At 42.2% G+C, this 18,497-nt stretch overlaps 1 protein-coding gene across 2 annotated transcripts in view; it reads right to left on the bottom strand.

Moving 5' to 3' along the window:
* Nucleotides 1–6,781: 6,781 nt before the first annotated feature.
* The window catches only part of mau2 (MAU2 sister chromatid cohesion factor), a 65,878-nt gene continuing 54,162 nt past the window's right edge, over nucleotides 6,782–18,497 (bottom strand). For both annotated transcript variants that reach the window (XM_087975927.1, XM_087975928.1), the window contains 2 exons: nucleotides 14,116–14,243; nucleotides 6,782–13,515 (listed from right to left, as the gene is read on the bottom strand). In XM_087975927.1, the coding sequence (XP_087832053.1) occupies nucleotides 13,441–13,515; nucleotides 14,116–14,243 (203 nt within the window). In that variant the 3' untranslated portion in view covers nucleotides 6,782–13,440. The remainder of the gene's footprint in view (nucleotides 13,516–14,115; nucleotides 14,244–18,497) is intronic.

Raw genomic sequence — 18,497 nt, 5'->3', positions numbered from 1 at the left:
ACCAATTATGTCCAATGGTTGTGCAGGACTGCGGGAGAACGAACCAATCACCGTTGTAGAAGGGTAGGACGTTGTTGCGTTAGGGCGGCAGGCGGGCAACCGGATATTTGACTGACGTCCGATAGCCCAATCAGCTATGCCGCTGCCTTCAGGATTGACCAATAATGGATCGTCAAGGGATACAACCGCCGCCTCGGTGACGTCAGTCAACACCCTTAATGGGTGCGCGGCGTGCGGGGGACGGGCTGATTGGCATCCACTTCAACCAGTAGCAGGGTCAGGACTCACAATATGATTCAATCATGAGGGAGGGGGCGAGGACAGATCATCAAGTTAGTTTGAAAGGTAGAGGGCGGGCTTGGCTGTCAACTGTGGGGTTTCCCGAAGTGATTAACACGGCCCTTTCCCACAATCCATTGAGACCCTCTAACAATGCTCAATTAGGGTCAAGAGTAGGGTCATTGACTTTAACCCACTCTTGCCCAAAATTAGTGCTTTGATTCACTCAGTTGTCCATGATGGCACCTGTAAAACCTCTCCATTTCATATGGGGCAGCTCTCTTTGAAAAGATAAGTCCACTTAGGTGTTTTGGAAGGACTTACCAAAGCAAAGGATAATGATGGGTGGTGAGATCCTGGAGTACATGATGGATGGCCAGAACCCAGTGTACATGATGGATGGCCAGAACCCAGCGTACATGACGGATGGCCAGAACCCAGGAGTACACGATGGATGGTCAGAACCCAGGAGTACATGACGGATGGCCAGAACCCAGCGTACACGATGGATGGCCAGAACCCAGTGTACACGATGGATGGCCAGAACCCAGGAGTACACGACGGATGGCCGAACCCAGTGTACACGATGGATGGGCCAGAACCCAGGAGTACACGATGGATGGCCAGAACCCAGGAGTACACGATGGATGGCCAGAACCCAGCGTACATGACGGATGGCCAGAACCCAGGAGTACACGACGGATGGCCAGAACCCAGCGTACACGATGGATGGCCAGAACCCAGGAGTACACGATGGATGGCCAGAATCCAGGAGTACACGATGGATGGCCAGAACCTAGCGTACACAATGGATGGCAGAACCCAACGTACACGACGGATGGCCAGAACCAAGGTACACGATGGATGGCCAGAACCCAGCGTACACGACGGATGGCCAGAACCAAGGTACACGATGGATGGCCAGAACCCAGCGTACACGACGGATGGCCAGAATCCAGCGTACACGATGAATGGCCAGAACCCAGCATTCACAATGGATGGCCAGAATCCAGTGTACACGATGGATGGCCAGAACCCAGGAGTACACGATGGATGGCCAGAACCCAGCGTACACGATGGATGGCCAGAACCCAGCATTCACGATGAATGGCCAGAACTCAGGAGTACACAATGAATGGTCAGACCCAGGAGTACACAATGAATGGCCAGAACCCAGGAGTACACGACAGATGGTCAGATCCAGGAGTACACGATGGATGGCCAGAACCCAGCGTACACGATGAATGGTCAGACCCAGGAGTAGACAATAACGGGTGGTCAGACCTGGAACTACATGGTAATGGATGATCGACCCCTTTGGAAGAGGAATAGGCCATTCAATGAGATTATGGCTGATCACTGTGGATTGATGAGGGCAGAGTGGTGTACATGATCTATATGGACTTCAGTAAGGCATTAGACAAGGTTTCCCCATGGTAGAATGGTTAGCAAGGTTAGATCTCACGGAATACAGGGAGAACTAGCCATTTGGATACAGAACTGGCTCGAAGGTAAAAGACAGAGGGAGGTGGTGGAGGGTTGTTTTTCAGACTGGAGGCCTATGACCAGTGGTGTGCCACAGGGATCGGTGCTGGGTCCACTGCTTTTCGTCATTTATATAAATAATATAGATGTTAGTTAATGATATAGTTAGCAAATTTGCAGATAACACCACAATTGGAGGTGTAGTGGACAGTGAAGATGGTTACCTCCGAGTATAACGGGATCTTGATCATATGGGCCAATGGGCTAAGGAGTGGTAGATGGAGTTTCATTTAGATGAGAGGTACTGCATTTTGGGAAGGCAAGTCAGGGTAGCAATTATACACTTAATGGTAAGATCCTGGGGAGTGTTGCTGAACAAAGACAGCTTGGAGTGCAGGTTCTTAGTTCCTTGAAGTTGGAGTCACAGGTAGGTAGGATAGTGAAGAAGGTGTTTGGTTTGCTTTCCTTTATTGGATAGAGCATTGAGTACAGGAATTGAAAGGTCATGGGGGATATTAGGCCACTTTTGGAATATTAGGCCACTTTTGGAATATTGTGCAATTCTGTTTTTTTCTCCTATCGGCAGGATGTTGTGAAACTTGAAAAGATTCAGAAAAGATTGCCAAGGATGTTGCCAAGGTTGCCATGATTTGGAGGAACTGGTGTTGGATTGGGGTGGACAAAGTTAAAAATCACACAACACCAGGTTATAGTCCAACAAGTTTATTTGGAGGATTTGAGCTACAGGGAGAGGCTGAATAGGCTGGGGCTGTTTTCCCTGGAGTGTCGGAGGCTGAGGGGTGACCTATATAGGTTTATAAAATTGAGGGGCATGGATAGGGTAAATAGACAAGATCTTTCCTCTGGTGTTGGGGGAGTTCAGAACTAGAGGGTATAGGTTTAGGGTGAGAGGGGAAAGGTCTAAAAGGGACCTGAGGGACAACTTTTTCCACGCAGAGGGTGGTGCATGTACGGACCGAGCTGCCAGAGGTGGTGGTGGAGACTGGTACAATTACAACATTTAAAAGGTATCTGGATGGGTATATGAATAGGAAGGGTTTAGAAGGATATGGGCCAAGTGCAGGGAAATGGGACTATAAGAGGTTAGGATATCTGGTCGGTATGGACAAGTTGGAAGGGTCTGTTTCCATACTGTACATCTCTATGATACTGGATTCGAAAAGTTAACTATTTTCTCTCTACAGATGCTGCCAGACTTACTGAGTTTCTCCAGCATTTTCTGTTTGTGTATTCCATTTATCCACCTTTGGCCCATATACCTTCAGATCTTAGTTGAAGTTCACCTGCCTCTGCTCCAATCTAGTTTACTGTCTCCGGTGCTCCCAATCGGGGAGACCAAACATAAACTAAGTGAATATTTTGTCCAGCATCTCAGCCAGGTCTGTAAGGGCAAGCCTGAACTTCCGGTCACCGCCCATTTCAATTCCCCTTCCCATTCCCTCTCCAACATGACCATCCTTGGTCTCCTCCATTGCCGCAGTGACTCAGACCACAATTTGGAGGAACAACACCTCACCTTCCACTTGGACAACCTACAGCCCAGAGGACTCAACATTAAATTTCAATTTCAAATAACCTTCCCACCCATCCCAACTCCCTTTTCAGCCCCACCTACTCCCATCCATCGCTCCAAACGACTCCTCCTTCCAGCTACCAACCTCCGATTCATTCCTCCTATTGACCAACCAGGTTATACCTACCACCTGTATTCACCTATCACCACCTCATCACCTTTCCCCTCTCATTCTTTATCTGAAGCTCCCTCTACCCCCAGCTCCATTCCCAAAGCATTGGGACTTTTCCCCCTCCTGATGTTGCCTGGCTTGCTATGTTCTTCCAGCCTCTTGCTTGTCCACTTTGGATTCCAGCATCTGCAGTGTTTTTTTGTCTCTAATTAAGTAGGGTCATGGCTGAGCCGACATTCCTCACATACTTTTCTGTCCTTTCCCAAAACCCTCGATTCCCCAACTGAACAAGAATCAATCCATCTCAGCCTTAAATATACGTATGGACTCTGCATCTCTCGGCTCTGTGGCAAGGAGTTCAAAAGACACTCAATCCTCTGAGAGAAGAAATGTTTCCTCATCTCAATCTTAAATTGGCGTACCTTAATTCTGAGAGTATGCCCTCTAATCCTCCCATGGGGGGAAACATCCTCTCAGCATTTACCGTGTCAAGCCCCTAAGAATGCTATGTCTCAATGAGATCACCCCTCATTCTTCTAAACTCTAATGAGTCCCAACCTGTTTAGTCTTTGCTCGTAAGACAATTCCTCTACACCTATGAACCTCTGCACTGCCTCCAATGAATAAGGGACCAAGTACTTTACATGGTCTCACTGCACCACATCTCACTTCTTGGGGAGGTTTACTGTGAGCCGAGTTTCTACATTACACACCAAAAGTACTTCACTATCAAGTACTTTGAGATATCCAGTGGTTGTGATAAGCACTATATAAATGCAAATATTGATATCATGCATGTCAGAAGAGAACAAAGTATGATCTTAGTGAAATATATAAAAAGTTGAATAGCTTGACTTTGTAGACTTAGACAGCTTCTGGCTTGTGGTGAATCAACAGGTCAGGGTCACCGACTCAACATAAGAGGTTGGCCATTTAGAACTGAACTGAGAAGAAATTGTTTCACTGGGGATTATGAATAGTTTGGAATTCTCTACTCAGATCAACTGCTGAATTGTTAGGACTGAGATTGAGATATGAGGGGAACCAAAGATATAGGAAAAGGCCAAAAGAGGCAGGAGCTGATGTGCTTTAGCCATAATCTTATTTAGTGCTGAAGCATTGTGGACATACCTTCAGATCTGGAATAACCTTACAGCTCTTCAAGATGCTCTTTAAAGCCTATCTTTTCAACCGAGGTTTTGGTCATCTGACCTAACATTACCTAGAATAGAATCCCTATTGTGGAAACAGGCCATTCGGCCCAGCACGTCCACGCCGACCCTTTGAAGAGTAACCCACCCAGACCCACTCCCTTATTTTCTCTACGTTTCCCCTGACTAACGCACCTAACACGACAGGCAATTTAGCACAGCCAATCCACCTAACCTGCACATGTTTGGATGGTGGGAGGAAAACCACGCAAATGCAGGGAAAATGTGCAAACTCCACACAGACAGTCGCCCAAAGCTTGAATCGGACCAGAGTCCCTGGTGCTGTGAGGCTGCAGTGCTAACCACTGTGCCACCCACATCTCATTATGTGACTCAGTATAATGTTTTAGAGAAGACCTGCAAAGATCCTTGTTATTTAATTTAGTTCTTAGTCATTTCATCCCCAAAAATATGGACTTACCTGCTGACTGAAAATCTTTCTTACCCTCTTGGAGTGGAATATTTCTCCTTATTTATTCTGGGAAAAACTCAAATTTTGAATCAGTCTATTAAATTTCCCACTTTGTAATCATTTGATTCTTGTGACATTCTCAACAGTCCATCTGACAGAGATATTTTACTGCAGTCTCAGATTTTGTGACTACCATAGTGTTATCATGGGACGCGGGTGTCACTGGCTATGCCAGCATTTATTCTCCTTCCTAATTGTGGAGGGTAGTTTAGAATCAGCCATGTTGCTGTGGGTCTGGATTCACACACAGGCCAGACCAGGCAAGGGAAGCAAACATTCACTCCAAAAGGACATCAGCAAAACACGTCAGGTTTCTAATAATTCCAATATTAATATTACTCGCTTTCCATTCCAGATTTAATTAATTAAAGTTAAATTCCTCAGGATTTAGATCCAAAGGGGCTCTGGATTACTAGTCCAGTGACAATTTCACTACGCTATTGTTTCCCCCAAACCATAACGTTATCTGCCCAGCTCCATGTTCCTTGATATGATGAAAACATTTTTCCATCAATCTCAGTTTTCATTCCCAACCAATATCCAGCGTCAACAGCTATTTAGGGAGAGAACAACAGGTTACCAGGATCTTTCATGGTGCTTACTGACTTTATCCTAGATTAAATATTAAGGTCATACCCCTTGCTCTGGCTTCCCACTTCCTTGCTAGGGTTAATAGTTCTGATCTATAATCCGTGCTGAATCCTTTTAAATTTTTGAGCACATGGTATGTTCTATTGCATCATTGGCTGGTCAAGGTAAGACAAAAATGACATGTAACTGCCTAATGGAAGTGCAGACGGCTGGGTTTAGTTTCTGCTGTCATACATACCGGCCCAGGTTCCATTCGCTTTGGGCAGTGGCAAAACATTGTAAGCAGCTTGATCCCGCATCAATTTGCTGCCATCTGAACCACGTACACTTGACGTTAACCTTTTTCTTTAAGTCATGGTATTGTGGGTGTGGCTGGTTACACCCCAATCATTGCCCATCCCTCATTGACCAGTGGGCAGTAAAAATTGAACCAAATTGTTATGAAGGTCAGGCTAGGTAAGGACAGCAGATTTCCTTCCCTGAATGATATCAGTGAACTGGATGGGTTTTTAGAACAAGAAACAAGTTCTTTTTTAAATTCCAGACGTTTTAAAAATTGAAATTAAATTTTGCTATCTGCCATGGTGGATTCAAACTCATGTCCCATATCTATAGCTTGGAGGGATTTAGTTTAGTGACATTACCACTAAATCAATGCCTCACCTCCCCTGGACCTAATGCCTTCTGTGGCTGTGACAAATATTGTCACCTGTGAAATGTTCAGGTATATGCACTGCTTTAAAAGCAACTGCTGACAAGCAGTGAGGAAATTACAAATACTTCAAGCAACCTGCTCCTCTTAACAAATGCAAGAGTCACTCAGAGGCAAATAAACGATCGCTATAAAGAACAAAGCTGATGTCAAAAGAGGACAGGCTCAGACATGCTGGCAACGCCTTCCACAGGGGAATAGTCATCACAACATTTGAAAGCTAAGCTCAAGCACAAAAGGAACTAATAAATAAGAGAAAATCCTATTCCTGAGATGAGAAGAGTTGTCAAACCCCAGAGAAGAACAGCACAGGCTCATTAAAAGCTTACATTTATGAATTTATTTAAAAATTCCCTGATATATAGAAAAAAACCAAAGTTACTCCAAACATAATAGAAAGCTAAAAACACAGCGACAGGCAGGTTCTGTTTACAAAGATCCATATTTACAGACTGAGCTTTCCCCATTTCACAGTGATGTCTTATCACTGAAGTGAGGAATCCTTTACATCTCAAAACATCTAAACATCTAATAAACTATTCCAAAAAGTACAGTGATGCTAAAACACCACACGTGTTAACAAACCTGCAATTACATTGATTCTCAAGGAAACAATTACACAGAAACTGGTGCACCAGATACATGATGAGAGTACATATTAAAACATTATCTTATTAAAAATACTTTGAATTGTCTGTACAAAAAGTAGATTTGGAGAAATGAAAATGAATATATCTAGTTGACAATGATACACACAAGAGCTGCATATGGTGGAAAATTAATTTATTGTAGTAGTTACTGTCTTGGTTTATATGCACTGTAAAAATTAATCACCCAAAATACTGGGAAGATTGAATTTAGAAATCGGTGAGCACTTGCAACTGTCCATCCAGTTTCTTGTTTGTGATGGACATATGTTCACTCTTAGAAAGTCAGAGGAGAAACCTTTTCTTCATCTCCCCCATTTTTCTTTTCATTTGGAGGATGGTGTGTTCCTTTCCTAGAGTCTCCATCTCTTCATTGCCTGAAGATAGGGGCAGTTGCTGTTAGGCATTGCCAGCACATCATACAAATGGCTGTCTAGATGGTTAGTGTCGGTCTGAAGATCTCTTTCGCAGCCCAGTCCTGTTCTCACCAAACAGATACCTTGCTGGGGACAACAGGCCGAGTGCATGAGCCCTAGCTGGTATAATTATTCCCCACCTCTTCCTCTGATAGGGGTCATTGAGTTTCACTGATCTGCCGGCATGCATGTCCAAGATCTTGGAACAGGCTGCAGGTCAAACCAGAGATATTCCTAGTCTGTAAGAGTGGTAGTGTAATGCCGAAGTAACCCTTTGGGAAATTGTGTCCTACATTCTGAAGGAGGGTGCAAGGGAAAGGTAGAAGGTGTTTGGTGATGGTGGCTGGGGGCTGGTGTTGAAAGGGAAGGAGAGAGAGATACTATGAAAGAGAAAGGGAGGAAAGAAATGAATGAGAAAGAAAAATACACACCAAGAGTATGGATTTCCCAGGCACTGAATCAGCAAGGGTAATAATATTATTCTGTAGCTGTACCATTGCTCAAGTGTGTTTGAGCAGCAAGCGATTGGCTACTCAACTGCAGGAGTCATCAAGCTGAGCACAGCCTTGTCCTCACCTAATTTTGTATTTGCTACCAGACGCTGCTGGATAATAATTGGAAGAGAAGAGATGCCTGGGTTATTTCTTTGCAAACCACCCATCTCCCCCTCTTATTTTAAAACGGCAAACTGAGGAGATGACAAGCTGCCTTCTGTTAACTTATTGAAGTCCGAATATGGATTCGTTCTAATCTATGTAGCTTCTCACTGATGTAAGCACTTGACGAGAAGGTAAGACATCTCTGATAGTGACATGCCATCGGTAAATGGACTGCAAAGAAACTGGCAGGTGGTGAACAGAGTATAGAGGGGATGAGTCTTCAAAGACGACACTGTGGGGGATCATCTTTGCAGGTTTTTCCCCTGTGAGGGGACTGTGAAGTACATTATTAGTGGAACTGGCGTAGGATATCCTTCCTTCTGCCCCATACTCCCTATCACCTTAGCCATATATGCAGCCAGATAGAAATAAACTTGCATGGCATTACATCCAGTTAGGTCTGAAGAACATAAATACTGTCAAGTCAGGGAGCAGATGGTGTTAATAAAAAGACAAAGAAATATCAGCAACTCGATTATATAAAAAAATTCTTTATCTAATCTATATATTTATTTAAAATATTTAAATCTTCACCATGGATATTTGTTTCTGCATAATCGTACCGTACGCTGTCCTAAGATCTGATACCCATCAAGGTTAATATTTATTTAGTTTAGTCTCACGGTATCAAAGCATTCAAGGGCTAGATTTGTTGTTTAAACACTTCTCCAGCTCAACACCGCTGTTTCAAAAATTTATACCACACGTTGGATTAGGGCACACAAACCTCTGTCCCGCTTTGACAATCACCATGTCCTGGTTGAGATGAGGTAATCGGTCCAGAGGAAATGCCCTGACGCATTCCAGAAATCAAGACATCTCTTGAAAGCACAATACGTGTAGCATCTCAGAAACACACTGTTCAAATTATGCAAAAACTGCCATCAAGTTAGACAAGTTACTGGTGTTCAAAAGCAGTAGTTGACTTATCAGTAACTAGTATAACTACTTAGAAGTAATGTTATTTGTGTTGCTGTCATATGTATGGTATAAAGAATAGCTTATACGTAAATCTTTTAAAAACTTCATCTTTACAACTTCGGCCTTTTTTTAAAAAAGGGGAGCGAGGGGTGAGAAGTGTTTAAACAAAAATGGTCAATTTGTTACAGTTACAAGATCCACTGAACAAATATTGAAATGAGTCAAATCAGCTTTAACAATTGATGCACAATCAGCATATTAGTGACCCTGTGGCATTGAGTATAATACAAAGCCAAAATACCTCCTCTGAGATGGCATCCCCCACTCTGACCAGCCTGGCACAACTTTCTATAGATACCAAGTTCAAATGGTTGCCCCTTTGCCACTGGCCATGTGGGTCCAATAACACACGTGCATCACCTCAAAACTGAAAGAATGCAAGAAATCTGGGTCCCCAGTGCTTTTAGGCAGCTCACCTGCTGTTAGCTGTGTCTGTGTTGATTTTGAAAGTGCTACAGATTAACTGATATTATTTTCAAAGGTGGTGGGTGACCAGAGCAGGGATAACTGTTACTGCTGCAATCAAGATCAGTCCACCTAATCTATTGGGAGCAATGATTAGAAGTGGGGAAGCCTTGATGAATCGTGCATTCACTGTTGGTACTTCAAGATATCAAGATAGATTACAACCACACCACTTCCACCCTGGCAGTTGACTGAGATGCAGGTCCTTTGTCCTCTGGGTGACTGATTGCTGCATTTGGACTCTTGGGCACAGGGCAATGCTTGCAAGATGCAGTCATAAAACAGATACAATTATATAATTCTCCCGGCCATCAATTTCTCTTTGGATGTGGATCTGAGAACACTGGTTAAGAAAAGTTACCTAGTAGAAGCCTTCCCTTGTACGCCCAGAACATGGAGGAAAGACAGGTGGCCAGCCAATAAAGGTGAACAAAGGTAGGTCATACATTAGCATGGACTTTGATCAAAAATGAGTGGTCTTTTGGGATTTGCAAACTAGAGTCAGAAGTGAAGAAAGCAATGAAGTGTGCAGTGCTCCTGAAAGTGGTCTGTCAATGAAAGTCAGATCTCCTCAGGAGGAGGGAAGTTGAAATATATTTTAAAAACAAACAGCCTTAAGTTGTTCTGCAGCATCCAATAAAATTATTGCTCAGATTTCTGTCAAGGTTGATTAACGTTACCAGGCAAAAAACCAAAATGATTATTGGTCAGATGAACTATAGGACAGTTCAATATATTGTATATATGTACGTATACATGTGCATGTTACAATGTTGTTATATGTCTACAAGAACCTAATGCAAAGAAGAAAGTTGCTAATTTATAAATTACAAAGGCCAAAAGGTCAAGAGTAGGGGATTAGCTCAATCAATTACCTCACTGAATAAAATATACAATAATTTCTTAAAAGAAACACAAGCTGTACAAAATATTGTTAGCGTTAACAACACAACCTTTAAATTTACAGTCTTTGACAGTAGCCAATCAGAATGCAAGACTGCAGGTTAAGTTCACTGGTCAGGCAGAGAGAGTACAGTGGTTAAAAGTTTGGCAGAAGAATTTGATGCCCAGGACAGTTGAGAATTATAAATTCCCTTTAAAAATCTGACTTACATTTGAAGAAACTCTTGGACCTCGTGGAACAAGGAGGCACTAGTCTGGTCACACAGGGGAGTTTGGCATTTCCATGCCAGTCATTGGTTTAAAAAAAGGGTACAATTTATAAATGATGCCCTCCAAGAACTTAAACATAGGGTCCATTTTTTGTTTTTTCACTAATGCTATTGATATGGATTTACTAAATTTCTAAGAACACAGACCTTAAAAAACATTGTACTCATCCAGAAAATGCTGAGGCTTTGGATATGCTAAAATAAACAAAACCAATCAAAGCAAGAGGAAGACTACTGGGGGAAAAAAAAGAATTTTGTCAAAGATTTTTGTCCTGCATCATCAGGACAATTCACAAGAATATCAATTCAGGGGGGAAATCGATGTTTATACTGCATGAATTGATGCTCTTGCTAATTATTCTGGTTAGCGCAAGACAAAAAAATTTGAGAAACTGTATTTTTCCAGCAATAATCAAGTTCTGTACAACCAAATGTCAAGAGGAAGAGCTTAAGTTTTGCTTAATTGTTTAACATCTTGCCCCAGTTTCTGCCTAATCACCTGCTCTTTCCAACTATTCAGCCTGTACACATTGACACTATGTGGCCTCTTTCAGCCACAGTGACCCTTTCACAGCTCCACCTGGAACTCTCTCCCCCATCATCACAGCTACTACATCAGGATGAGAGGATCGCACACCATATGGAATCCCCAAAGCATGAGCTGACTTCCACCTTCAATGCTCATTCCCATTTGCCCATTTAAAGGGAACAGTTGTCAGGAATTCAATTTGCTTACTTCCTGTATGTTACCAACTTTCTTCCCAGTTTTCCTGATGTCTGCAATGATCAATTAAGCAATATCTTTCTCCAAATGGGCATTCTTAATGTGTCAGAAGATTTGCTTTCCTGTGATATGATCTCAGGGCGAATGCATTGATGTAGGCTCTCATGCATGCACTTTCTGGTGAACTTAGATCCAGAACAGGAGCCCTGTCTGTTCTGCGTCATCTACTCTCACTCGAATGGATAAGGTCAGCATTCAGAGTGGAATTCGACTCAGGGCCTTACAAGAAGGATCGTTCTAAGATTAAGTTATGACTGATCATAAAGCAGTTGAATCAATGTTGAGTGTAATCACATAAACACACTCCAACTGGGATCAATGAAGAGATATCAGGAACTGACTTTTGTTTCTTCCTCCTTCAGTGATACTTAAGCCAGTTATGATGCACCAGTCGCTGCTTTAGACAAGCCATTGGTGACTTGGATTAAAACAGAAATACTACTGCCCTATAACTCGACACTGCAACACCTATTGGCAGATGCCAACTTTTGTTTAAAAACACTGTAGGTCCACGCTAAAATCATGTTTTTTTTTGGTTGAAATTTTTGCATTAGATGGTTTCCATTATTACATGTTACACCCTTCCTTAAATGGCCACAGGTGCTGGTAGTGTGTGTCAGGGCATGTTTCACTGACTACACTTGGGAAAGACGAAGCCAGTGGGGAAGAGCAGGAGTGGAAACAGGGAATGTGGGCAGAGGATTAGCTTTGTGGGAATTTTCTCACTACATGATTGAGGTGGCCAAGACCCTTGCCCTTAATGTTTTTTTTAAAAATCAATCTGAGAACTAAAAGGACTTGTCTTTGGACACAAACTAAAAATAAAAACAAAAACAACAAAATAAAAGGAGTATTTACAGCACTGAGATTCAAAGTCTCCTCTTGCACTGTATGATGCTATGGTGTGCATGCTCGGAGAGTTTGAATTATGAAAACAGGAAGAGGAGGAGCAGTAGGAGAACCAAGCCATTCCTCCTTGTGAGGGTCAGACTGGGTGAGAACGATGATCTATTTGTTTGGCACAACTGAGACGCCTGGTGAAACAGCTTCAAAGCTGAGGAAAGACCAGGTGAACCTTTGGGCAGGATGAAAGCAAGCCAGTTTAACCAAACCACTATCATTTGGATGCTGTAGTCTGTTTCCACAGCCACTACTTTATAGATGGACATAGTCAACTCTGGATTTCATGATCCTAACACCCACTTAGACTGTAGGCTCAGCCATTTCATAAAAGTTACCACTGAACACTGCTAATGCCATAAATAGCACCAAGCCACTGAACTTATACTATTTATAAATGTACAAAATTGACGCCTCCTCTCACCCACAAGATACTACTTAATTCATTCAGAATCAGAGCAGTTTTGAAGTGCCCCTTCCATTTCCAGGGCAATCTGCATCACTAGGGATAATAGCAGGGGTGAGCATTCAATGACAACATGATAATGAGGATAAGGATAGGGGGACATAAGAATATACAACAGGAGAAGGAGCAAAGTCCCTCTTCAGTTTCTCCCCAAAAGGAAACTTTTCAAATCGCTGGAGAAACAGGCTAGTTGAGAATACAGAGTTCAGCAAATTACAAACATATTTTTCAATGAAAGGGATTGGCATAGGGACAGCAGGATAATCCCAGCTGACATCCTGCAGCCCAAACTTTCCTTTGCATCAAACTCCTCAACACCCAGAGTAAAGCAGGTTAAAGGCTGGAAAGTATCCACAGTGCTGCTCACAGATACACTCTCTTGTTCTGTCTCCTGCCTGACCTGACCAACAATGACTGGGATGCTGATTTCAAAACCCCTTCTCAGTTGGTTTGAGCTGCACTGAGGTTTCACTGCTTGACATATTCAGTTCTGTTCATAGCAGGCTGGCGAGGCTAGTGGTGGGTCCATTCTGAGCTTGAAACTGTACAGGAAGAGGTCCATCCGTCCACTGGAAAATAAAATATATTTTGCAAGTAACTGAAGCTCAGGAATTCCAACAGCTTCTCTAATGTTACCTTTCACTGGTTCCTCAAACGAGTGTAACATTTGTCAGGCATCTCTAATATAGTAAATATATTATGCAACTATATTTAAATAAATTCTTTAACATTGCTTGTTATACTTCTTTAACATTTCTCAGATTCTCCTTAAATGGCAGTAAACAACATGCATTATCAATACTACACTCTGACCACCAGTACTGTACCCTAGTGCTACAACTATACCACCATATATGTGTATCTATTTAGATATATGTACATACAATTAAAAAGGAAACTAATCAGTGTTATGGGCCAGCTTTGTTTGTATGAAATTGGATACAGCAGAATTAAATGTTGGTTACTAAATCATAAGGTGTGGTGCTTGATTACGTTTAAATCTGTGTGCTTAATTAGCTGACTACACTAAAAGCAGCACAATTGTGAATTATCAATTTGTCTGCTTTCTTGTGTGCATTTTAAACACCCTCATGGGACTGTTCAAAGAGAACATGTTGGGGTAAGCATTTACACGTTGACTAGATTGTGTTCGGGATGACTGTACTTACGTTGATCAGGTTGTGTTCGGGAAGACTACAGGCCTCTATGTGGTCATTGAGAAGCTGTTGAGAAAAATTCTGATGCATCTGAGCTGCTTCATGAGCTTCTATACTGTTCCCGCAAGCTTTGTTCAGATCTAAGAGGAGGATAACAACACTTAAGAAAAGGTATTGATGGACAACAGTGCTGCTTAGCCAAAAGGAGCAGCTACTATTCATTATTAAATTAAGGAAATGGTGTAACTTAGGGCACCTTTCTCCCAACTTTCTACAGCACTTTAGAGGAGCTCAAGAGACCCTGCACAGGTAGAGGAGAAGTTACAGAATTAATTTTATTAATTGGAGATGTTCAAATTGTTAACTCAGGTTAAAAAAAGTGCTGGAGAAACTCAGCAGGTCTGGTGGAGGCTGTGGAGAGAGAAACAAAGGTAATATTTCAATTCAAATGTGTCTTCTTTTCAGAACTGGTTCTGGTTTCAAATTGACCTGAAACATTTACTTTCTCTCTCCACTGACGCAGCCAGACCTGCTGAGTTTCTCACACTTTGTTTTCATTTTAGATCACCAGCATTCACAATATTTTACTTCTAACTAGATAGTTTGACCATATTCCTCTCGTTTAATTAGCAAAAAAGTCATTAATCAGATGACACAAAACCAATTATTGTCAAAACAACTAGACAGGTGATGAGGAGATTTGTTTTTCTTTACATACAGCAGGTTATGATGATCTGAGATACACTGCCTGACAGGGTGATGGAAACAGGTTCAATAGTAACTTTTGAAAGAGAATTGGATAAATAACTCAAAAGAAAAACAAACGCAGGGCTATGATGACAGTGGCTCTCTCTTTGAAAGAGCGGAGTCAGATATGATGAGCTGAATGGCTATCTCCTTGCTGCATGTTCTGTGTACCTTCAGTAGCAAGGCCTTGGATTAAAACGTCATCGAAAGAATACTGACCTGAACAGTACGAAACACTTGGTATTACACTGGCATAATTAGCCAAGGATACAATCTCAAGTTTAAGAATGGGGCCTGATCTCATAACATTTGAAGTCAAAGGCAAGTATTTCATCAGTGAAGCTGAGCTAACACTCTGACTTCTTTTACCACAGGCATGGTCAAAGAAATTCATTTTCAATTTTTTCTTTATTCATTTACAGGATAAGGGCATTGCTGGCTAGGCAGCATTTATTGCCCATCCCTAATTGTCAAGAGAACAGTTAAGAGTCAACCACATTGCTATGACTTAGGAGTTACATGTAGGCCAGACCAGTTAAGGATGGCAGTTTCCTTCCCGAAAGGACATTAGTGAACCAATTGGGATTTTTTTGACAATTGATGATTAATTCATGGTCATATTTAGATTCTGAATTTCAAGATATTTATTCAATTCAAACCCCACCATTTGCTGTGGCAGGACTCAAACCCAGGTCCCCAGAACATTATCTGGGTCTCTGAATTAACAATCCAGTGCTAATACCACTAGATGACTGCCTCATCAAATTCAGGGAGTAAAGTGGCAGCGTTGAGGGGGCTCTAAACTTCAGCTGCCTGGACCTTAAACTCAGGAATTCCCTTTCCTCTCATTTCCTTAAGGTGCTCCTCAAAACAAACCACTTTGGTCACAATTTTGATGAGTTCTCTTGTAAAATCACACCTCTATGAAATGTTTTGGCAAGTCTTACATCATTAAAGACGCTACACAAATGTATGCTGTCATTGAGTGACAGCTGACATCGGTGTCTCCTTATACTGGGGGACAGAAGAGCAGTCAGGAGGCGAAAGGTTGCTGCTGGGATTGAAGGTCAAACCAAATTGCTAGGATTGGAAAGAGAAGGCATAAATCTTGAAAATCAAAGCACAGGATGAAGGTGGATTGGAAACCAGCGAGGGACAGGGAGAACAAGAGGGGACAAGACTGTGTGGGATTTAAAAAGAAATTTGAGTGAATTTTTCCGATCATCCTGAACGAAAGTCAAGAGCAGAAGCAGTGCATGTTCTAGCAGAAATGCAGAGTCATATGTGAATGAGATCACCAAAGGCAAAGCTTTAGTTTTTGGTGACAGTAGAGGAGTAGTTCCACTGAAGTGGATTGGAAGCTCTCAGCCTATTGCCACACTTATGATTTCCACTGAATTCTGTTCATTGATATTTTTCTTCTCATTTCAACAAGTCTAAACAACTTTGGCAATGAATTTTGTCTCACCAACAATGTTTTGCGGAAATGTTTAACTTTTTTTCTTGTGAAAATGGCTATTGCATTGTAAAGAGCTGGACATATTCCCAGTAACACTTGTATTCCAGAGTCAGACAGCGCAGCCCAGTCCATTCGTCAGCCAACTGAGATGAATATAACCAAAGACATATTACATCTAGTGGAACATGCTGGGAACCACCCTTCAAGGAAACATGACTGGAGAAGCATCATAGATCAGATTAAAAGGAAGACCTGCATTTATTTCACACCTTTCATAATCTCAAGATGTCATATAGTACTTTACATCCAATGACGTATCTTTTGAAGGATAACCACTGATGTAATGCAGGAAACATGGAAACTAATTAGTGAACGGCATTGTGACAATGACAACAGCAATCTTTTGTGATGATAGTTGAAGGATAAACATCTCATTCAGAGGCAAGAGTGCTACCAAGTGAGTCACAGCTCCACCTGCAGGTACAGGATACTAAGGATAACTTGCATTCGAGCTGAAACAAGTGCAGCAGATTCTAAGTTTGATGACCAACCTGTTGCCAATTCAACAATCTCAGACATTGTGTGACTGTGCGTGACTAAGTGTCTGCATGCCCAGCACACCCAGGTTGGATAACGTCAGGAGCCCAGCACCTGCTCATTATTTGGAACAATGAACATAAAATGGAATGTTTCCTTAAAATTAATAATCAGACATTAACTGACAGGCAACTCATCAACTGCTCTCCAATAAAAGCCATGATGTGGAGGTGCTAGTGTTGGACTGGGGTGGACAGTCATAAGTCACACGACACCAAGTTATAGTCCAGTAAGTTTATTTGAAATCACAAGCTGTTGGAGTGCTGCTCCTTCATCAGGTGAAGTTCATCTGACAACTGGTATCATGTGACTTCTGACTTTCTCCAATAAAAGGGCTTGGAAATAATTTTTTCCTGGTCTTTGAAGCAAATATATCTTCATGTTGGTTGACATCTGAACAAGCAACTTTGCTGCCCTTCAACGAGTTAAATATTTCAGTGTTATGTACTGGTCTAACCTTGAACATAGTTAATCCCCAACAACTCAATGCAGCACTACAGTTTATAATTCTTGACAAGAGATCATTGACTACAAACTCTAATTGAGCCTTTCTCCACAGATTCTACGAGGCCTGAATATTTCCAACATTCTTTTTACTTCAGATGTTCAGATTTTACATTGTGTTCAAATCTACTCGCCATATTACAGGAAGGATGTGGAGGTTTTGGAGAGTGCAGAAGACATTCACTAGGGTGCTGCCAGGATTAGAGGGTATGAGCTAGATAGAGAGGCTAGAAAAACTGCGTTTTCTCTGGTGGCGGAGGCTGAGGGGAGACTTGATAAGTCTATAAAATTATGAGATGCATTGAAGGGTTGATGGCCAGAATTTTTTTCAGAGAGTTTAAATGTCTAAAACTAGGGAGCAAGCATTAAAGGTGAGATGGGGGGGAAAGTTCAAAGGAGATGTGAGGGGCAAGTTTTTTTTTGATTAAAAGAAAGTGGTAAGAGTCTGAAAGGCACTGCCAGGGGTAGTGCTGGAGGCAGATATGAGACGGGCATTTCAGAAACTTTTAGACAAGCACATGAAAATAGAAGGAATGAAGGGATATGGACCAAGGGTAGGAGAAGTGATTAGTTTCATTTGGTGCCATGTTCAGCACAATATTGTGGGTTGGAGGACCTGTTCCTGTGTTGTATTGTTTTACATTTTATGTTCAATGTCTGCAGCATTTTAAGACCATTAAAACCATAAGACATAGGAGCGGAAGCAAGGCCATTCGGCCCATCGAGTCCACTCCACCATTCAATCATGGCGGATGGGCATTTCAACTCCACTTACCCGCATTCTCCCTGTAGCCCTTAATTCCTTGTGACATCAAGAATTTATCAATCTCTGCCTTGAACACATTTAGCGTCCCGGCCTCCACTGCACTCTGTGGCAATGAATTCCACAGGCCCACCACTCTCTGGCTGAAGAAATGCCTCCGCATTTCTGTTCCGAATTTACCCCCTCTAATTCTAAGGCTGTGTCCACGGGTCCTAGTCTCCTCGCCTAACGGAAACAATTTCCTAGCGTCCACCCTCTCCAAGCCATGTATTATCTTGTAAGTTTCTATTAGATCTCCCCTTAATCTTCTAAACTCCAATGAAT

Source organism: Chiloscyllium plagiosum, unplaced genomic scaffold, assembly GCF_037043375.1.
Source record: "Chiloscyllium plagiosum isolate Xiang-an unplaced genomic scaffold, Cpla_swu_hap1 HiC_scaffold_28, whole genome shotgun sequence".
NCBI lineage: Eukaryota > Metazoa > Chordata > Chondrichthyes > Orectolobiformes > Hemiscylliidae > Chiloscyllium > Chiloscyllium plagiosum.
The sequence above is the reverse complement of the archived record's forward strand: the minus strand, read 5'-3'. Positions and strand labels throughout refer to the sequence as shown.